The sequence below is a fragment of the Nicotiana sylvestris genome, chromosome 3 (assembly GCF_000393655.2).
Source record: "Nicotiana sylvestris chromosome 3, ASM39365v2, whole genome shotgun sequence".
Lineage (NCBI taxonomy): Eukaryota > Viridiplantae > Streptophyta > Magnoliopsida > Solanales > Solanaceae > Nicotiana > Nicotiana sylvestris.
Genome location: NC_091059.1, coordinates 61,470,786 through 61,477,774, shown reverse-complemented (window position 1 = coordinate 61,477,774; position 6,989 = coordinate 61,470,786). Strand labels below are relative to the sequence as shown.

At 40.1% G+C, this 6,989-nt stretch overlaps 1 protein-coding gene across 1 annotated transcript; it reads right to left on the bottom strand.

Moving 5' to 3' along the window:
* Positions 1 to 3,803: 3,803 nt before the first annotated feature.
* Positions 3,804 to 5,423, bottom strand: LOC138887434 (uncharacterized). Its single transcript, XM_070169189.1, has 5 exons — positions 5,244 to 5,423; positions 5,030 to 5,128; positions 4,714 to 4,924; positions 4,367 to 4,566; positions 3,804 to 4,211 (listed from the first exon to the last, which is right to left on the bottom strand). The coding sequence occupies exons 1-5, from the start codon at positions 5,421 to 5,423 to the stop codon at positions 3,804 to 3,806; spliced, it is 1,098 nt and encodes a 365-aa protein (XP_070025290.1).
* Positions 5,424 to 6,989: the final 1,566 nt, after the last annotated feature.

Sequence of the window (6,989 nt, the reverse complement as noted above, 5' to 3'; positions counted from 1 at the left end):
CTAAGATTTTCTCCACTGACTTTTCCTTTTCCCTTGGACTTGACTAGTATATCCTCATCACTCACTACCTCCTTCATCTTAGACTTAGATTTTGACCCTTTCTCTATTAAACCATGCTCTGCCTTTTTCGAGGACCGCCTAATAAGGGAACCAGGCTTCTCAAGAGTTCCCTCATCCACCTCGAATACAGGGATAGCCTCATCACTTACAGGTACACTATCCTTCATCAACTTTCTTCTTTTCTTATTACTGCTCTTCTTGATATTTTGGAGAACAGAGTCGTAGTCCACTTTGACTTGAAGCCTGGTAGTAGGTCGCTTGATTTCAGACTCAGGGGTGGAGACAACCCTTTGTTTACTTATGAATGCATTAAGGGCCACGTTGTCCAGGTCTTCTTCATCACTAGATCACATTTCGGGTACTTGAAATTTTCAGGAGCACAATATCAAATGCAGGAACATCACTGTCCTGGGGATGAGAGTCCTGACCTGGGTCATCCGGAGAGGGATCAGGTTCCTCATATGATGCCCCAGTAGTATATGTTACTGCATACCTTTCAACAACCATAATGGCCCCTTCTCCCCCACACAGTGTGACTCATTTTTCTGGGAAGTAATTTCATGCAATATCCCAGCAGCGGATACTACAAACATAGTTATGACATCTTTCTCTTTTTCAACCGGTGTTTCCACAACCATGTAATCGACGGTAATAATGGCAGAACCCTCTGTGAACTCAGTGTTTTGACCTTGTTCTCCACTTAGGGTTTGACTGGTGGGAACATCAGACTATGGGGAGAACGGAACAACAGTTTCAAGGGTTTCTGAGTTGGAAAGAGACTGGGAAACTGGGGAAGGTGTGACTGGAGGAGTAGGAGTGATAGAGGGTGATGAAGGCTCAGTGAAAATGAGAGGTTACATTTACCTTCAACTGTATTAAAGTGAGTTAGACAGGATAATAAAACACTTTGAGCCAGTTATTTCTTAAGGAAATGAGCCAGCCAAAGAGGAACCAGGTTCATAATTTGGCCTCAACAGTCCCATCTTTACTCTGTTTCTTTCAAACTGTTCCTTACTTAGTGCTTTGGTAAAAATGTCTACAATTTGATCTTCTGTGTTGCAGAACTTCATACATATCAACCCTTTCGCCACATTATCTCTCCGAAAATGATGCCTCACATCAATATGTTTTGTCATTTTATGTTAAATTGGATTCTTGGCCATGTTGACTGCACTAGCGTTGTCACATAGAGTGGGCACACTCTCATTGAGTACCCCAAAATCCTCCAGTTGCTGCTTGATCCATAGAAGCTGAGCACGGTAGGATGCTGCAACTACATATTCAGATTCCGCTATTAGAAGCCACTGAATTCTACTTCCTTGATCCAAAAGAGATAAGACATGAACCTAGGAAGTGAGCCATTCCAGAAGTGTTTTTTCTGTCCACAAAATACTCTGCATAGTCTGCATCAGCATACCCAATTAGATTAAAATTATCACCTGATGGATAATACAACACCAAGTCCTGTGTTCCCTTGAGATATCTTAGTATCCTTTTGGCAGCCTTCAAGTGAGATTACTTAGGATTCAATTGAAACCTTGCACACAGCCCCATGTTGAAAACAATATCAGGTCGACTGGAAGTGAGATAGAGGAGAGATCCAATAATGCCTCTATACATTATTTGATTCACAGGAGATCTTGTTTCATCCATGTCCAGTCGAGTAGCAGTTGCAATGGGAGTGTCTATCACCTTTGATGCTTCCTTGTCAAACATCTTCAAAAGTTCCCTGATGTATTTTTGCTAACAGATAGAAGTACCCTTTGGGGATTATTTTACTTGCAGACCCAGGAAGAAGTTTAATTCACCCATCATGCTCATTTCAAATTTGCTTCCCATAAGTTTTGCAAATTCTTCACAAAGAGATTCAACTGTTGCTCCAAAAATGATATCATCAACATAAACCTGAACAATGAGCAGGTTCCTTCCTCATTTCTTTAAGAAAAGAGTATTGTCAATTTTCCCTCTCTTAAAACCATTTTCTAAGAGGAATTTTGACATATTTTCATACCAAGCTTGAGGAGCTTACTTTAGCCCGTACAGAGCTTTGTCCAGTTTGAACACATGTTCAGGGTGCTCATGACATTCAAACCCTGGGGGTTGCTTCACATAGACTTTTTCCTTAAGGAGTCCATTCAAAAAGGCTCTTTTGACATCCATTTGGAATAAGGTGAATTCCATATGAGATGCAAAAGCGATTAGAATTCTGATGGCTTCCATGTGAGCCACTGGAGAAAACGTTTCATCATAGTCAATCTCTTCCTCCTTATTGTAGGACCACTAGCCTGGCCTTGTTCCTTATGGAAATTCCATGTTCATCGAGCTTGTTTTTTAATGCCCGTTTAGTTCCTATAATGGTTTTATCTGGGGGTATGGGTACCAGGTGCCACACACTATTTCTCTTAAACTGATACAGCTCGTCTTGCATGGCTGTAATCCAATCTGTATCTTTCAAGGCTTCCTTGATGTTTTTGGGTTCTATCTGGGAGAGAAAGGCTAATAAGGCAAGTGAATTTCTGGCTCTTGACCTGGTTTGAACTCCAGAATCTAGAGGAGTGATTATGTTGTCTATAGGGTGAAAGCTTTGATGTCTCTAGTTGGACATCTGAGGTTCATTCTCTGAGGAGGAAGATATGCTTGGATGATTTTCCTCTATCCTTATCTCAGGTGCTAGTGGAGTTCCCTGAACTGCATCAACCACTCCTTCTTCAGGTTCAGTGGTTGTAATTGAAGTGCTTGGATCTATTGATGATGAGGTAGCATTGTCTTCATTTGGCTCACTTGACTCATCACATCTGCTTTTCTGTTTGTCATATCAATGACTTCCCCAGGAGCAAGTAAGGGTTCTCCATCTTGATCTTCCTCAGCACTCTTCTCAAATGATGGATAAGATTCATCAAAATTAACATTGATACTTTCCTCAACACATTGAGTCCACTTATTATATATCTTGTAGGCCTTGCTTTGAGAAGTGTAACCAAAAAATATTCCTTCGTCACTTTTGGCATCGAACTTACCAAGCTGATACTTTCCATTGTTGAGAACATAACATTTGCATCCAAAAGTTCTTAGGTGAGTCATCTTGGGTTTTCTTCCATTCAACAATTCATACGGGGTTTTGTTCAGAAGTGATTTGATCATGCACCTGTTCACTAAGTAGCAGGCAATGTTTATAGCTTCAGCCCAGAAGTTCTTTACAAGTCCACTATCAATCAGCATTGTTCTTGCCATTTCTTTCAGAGTTCTGTTTTTCCTTTTCTACTACTCCATTTTGCTGGGGAGTTCTGGGAGCTGAGAAATTGTAAGTGATGCCATTTTCGTTACAGAATTCATCAAATTTGACACTGTCAAATTCTGTCCCATGATCTGATCTAATATATACAACTCTAGACTCCATCTTCACCTGAATTTTCTTCACAAAGGCTACAAACACTTCAACAGTTTCATTTTTGGTTTTGAGAAACAGAGTCCATGTGAACCTGGAATAGTCATCCACAATTAAGAAAATGTATCTTTTTCTTCATCTGCATTGCACCCTCATAGGTCCACACAGATCCATATGCAGAAGCTCTAGCGGCTTTGAGGTGCTCACATCTCTGTTAGACTTAAAGGAGGAATTCACATGTTTTCCTCTAGCACAGACATCATAGACGTTTTGCATCTTGAATTGTGACATAGGCAGACCATGGATCAGGTCCTTCTGAATTAGTTTATTTAGAAGGGAAAAGCTTGCATGGCCATCATTAATCAACAGCTTTCAGACAATGCAGATCACCACTCTGTAAAGACTCGAAATCAGCAACATAGATGTTCTTGTATCTCTTGGCCACCAATACTATTTCACCAGTCACAAGGTCAGTGACTGTACATATTTTGGGCAAGAATTCTACCTTGATTCCTTTATCATAGATTTGAGAAACACTTAGGAGACTGTACTTAAGCACATTGACATAGTACACATTTTCAATAGAATGAGCGAGCGACTTCCCAACTTTTCCAATTCCAAGAATGTATCCATTTTTTCCATTGCCAAAGGATACACTCCCTCCTTGCAGGGATTTTAGTGAAAGAAAGTCTGTGGTATTCCCAGTCATGTGTTTCGAATATCCACTATCCATGAACCATTGTTGAACGCTTCCTTTCTCTGTTCCCTACACAAGAGATTAGAAGTTAATTTTAGGAACCCAGACAAGTTTGGGTCCCTTGTAGTAAGCAAGAGGATGAATAAGAGCTCTCTTAGTCCATGTAGGTAATGTGTGTTTTTTGTGAGTAGAACCCAATCCCTCTTTTGTGGTCACGGTTTCACCAGCTGCTTTGTCTTTCTGAATTGATTGATTCTTGGCCTGGACACTTTCTTTGAAGCGCACAGTGTTCCCACATTAGGTACGAGTCCAGTTATCAGAGACAGTGATGCTCTTACTCTAAGGGTTGTGAGGAGTTTTCTCCCTTTGGAACCCTGCTCCCTGCCTTTTTTACTATCATTAGGAAGCAAGGCAGTGGTAGCTTCTGAGGATCAGGTCCACTTTAGAGACCTTTCAAGATCATTCATTACTTTTTCTAGATTGGTTTGGAGGAGCTCGTTTTTCTCAGTTTCAATAGACATCCTACATCTCATAACTTTCACCTCATCTTAAAGCCTAAGGTATTCCTCACTTGCTATCTCCTTTCCTCTTTCAAAACTTTCAGGTTTTGACTTAGTCCAAGGTTTTACTATTATTTCCCTTTGGTGTGCAGTTTCTGCCAATAGATCACTCTTTTCTTTTCTAAGGATTTCAATGGTTTTCTTGTGGTCAGTAACTGCAACCACTAAGTCTTCTCTAGTATGCTCAAATTCTTTTAGTTCTAAGATCAAGGAATCCCTATCCTACGCAAGACTACAAAAAGCATTGATTAAAACATTAGCTAAACACATGAGTTTTTTTTTTGGAGAATAGGATTTCAGATTTCTCTGAACGTCCCTGAAATTTACCTCTTTGTTGCCATTGTCTTCATCATCATCTGATTGAGTTATCAAAGCAAAAGTTGAGTCATATCCAATCTCCTCGCCTGTATTAGATTTATCTTCAGACTATTTTACTTGTGTAGTTCCTTCATAAGCCATTTGCAAAGCTTCCCATCAAAGCAAAAGTTGAGTCATATCCAATCTCCTCGCCTGTATTAGATTTATCTTCAGACTATTTTACTTGTGTAGTTCCTTCATAAGCCATTTGCAAAGCTTCCCATATTCCCTTTGTAGTGTCCCAGGTAGAGATTCTATCATACTCTTTAGGTCCCATTCCACATACCCGAATTTTCTTGGCACGAAAATTCTTCTCCACAACTTTCTTGTCTGCTTCAGTGAATTCTTTGGTGGTTTTTACCATAATCTGGAAATTCATCTAGTACCTTGATTGGAACATAAGGACCATCGCAAATGATATCTCATAGCTCACAATCCTTAGATATAATGAAATCGTGCATTCTAGCTTTCCACCACCAATAGCATTGTCCATAAAACTTGGGGGTCGGTATATGGATTGACCTTATTCAAAATTTGGTGGAGCCGTCATAAGGATCCTTCCTAGGTGTTAGCCTGATAGGAGGTGTGAGCACGTGATTTTTGCCTCACAAGAACTACTCCAAAAGAAATCACAAATAATTGTTTTCTTTGTGTGCAATTGTTGAATTTTCGGGTCATTTCGTCTGTGCATGTTCATTTTTATTCTAATTAAGGAAAAATACAAAAAAAAATGGTAATGTAGATGCATATGCATTTAGGAGTTAATATCGCATTTTTTTATATTTAATCATGCGTTTCATAAAATGAAAAATACAAACAAAAATATATACATTTAGGAGTTGATTATAATATTCGGCATAAATGAGAAATCACAAAATGTGCATAGGTGTTTCTTGTCATTGTGTTGATTTTATTATTAAATAATATGTGTGTAATTTTTATTTATTTTTACAATTCATTTAGAATTTTTGTTTAATTTTTTGAAAAATGGAAAATAAGTCATAAAGGTGAAAAATCGGACCTGGACCGAAATCCAGGCCCAAACAATCCACCCCTCCCCTATATAAGCCTCAAGTTCATACCCATACCCATAACTCCCTACCCGACCCATTGCCCGGGCCGGCCCATTCCCCAACTAAACCAAAACGACACCGTTCCTGTAAGTGGATAGATCCTGGCCATCTATTCTGCCTGATCTAACGGCCTAGATCAACCCACCCCTCCCCTATATAAGCCTCAAGTTCATACCCTGGCCCCCTAACTAAGCACCCCCCTCTCCTGTTCATCATCGTCTTCAGACGATACCCCCAAAACCCTAGCCGCCATAACTCCCCCTCGCCCGAAACCCGGCGGCAACGACGCCGCCGGTACCACCTTAACACCCCTGAACCCCCTGACCATCCTCTATCCGAATATGATAACCACTGAGCTCGAATCCTCCTGGAGTTTCTCGAATCTTTATTTGAAATTCGAGCCAAACTCAGATCCAAACCAACCAGGCCATAATCAATACCATAGCACCCCCTGACCGGCCTCGTTATGGATCTGTTGTTCGTTCACTTCGAATCTTCCTGGAACTGCTCGAATCTTCATTTGAAGATTCGAGTAAAACCTAACCCTACCCCAATGTACCTCAAACTCACACCAGTTATCCACCTGACCTCCCTCGTGCTTAAAACACCGTTGGTTGAGTTCGAATATGTCTATAAGTGTTCGAATTTTAGATCAAAGAATCAGAAACCCTAAAAATGCCAAATTGTGGAATTTGTCCGATTAATTAAGGGATTGAGGTCTAAGAGACTTTAATCGAGGTATTCTCAATTGAGAATACTTCGAATAAAGTCTGTTCAGCCTCAAAAGGTCCGAATCCAAGTTGAGCATGTGTCCGAATAAATTTGAAGATTCAGAGGTATTTTTCCTACTTCTTTTT

What these genes read in the sequence shown, in the direction of transcription:
- LOC138887434 (XM_070169189.1), bottom strand. Translation starts at nt 5,423, where the DNA reads ATGGTAAAAACCACCAAAGAATTCACTGAAGCAGACAAGAAAGTTGTG. An exon ending in CTTATGAAGGAACTACACAA is followed by an intron (nt 5,129 to 5,243) that starts GTAAAATAGTCT and finishes CAAGTAAAATAG; the next exon opens with TCTGAAGATAAATCTAATAC. An exon ending in TCAGAAAGACAAAGCAGCTG is followed by an intron (nt 4,212 to 4,366) that starts GTGAAACCGTGA and finishes TCTCTTGTGTAG; the next exon opens with GGAACAGAGAAAGGAAGCGT.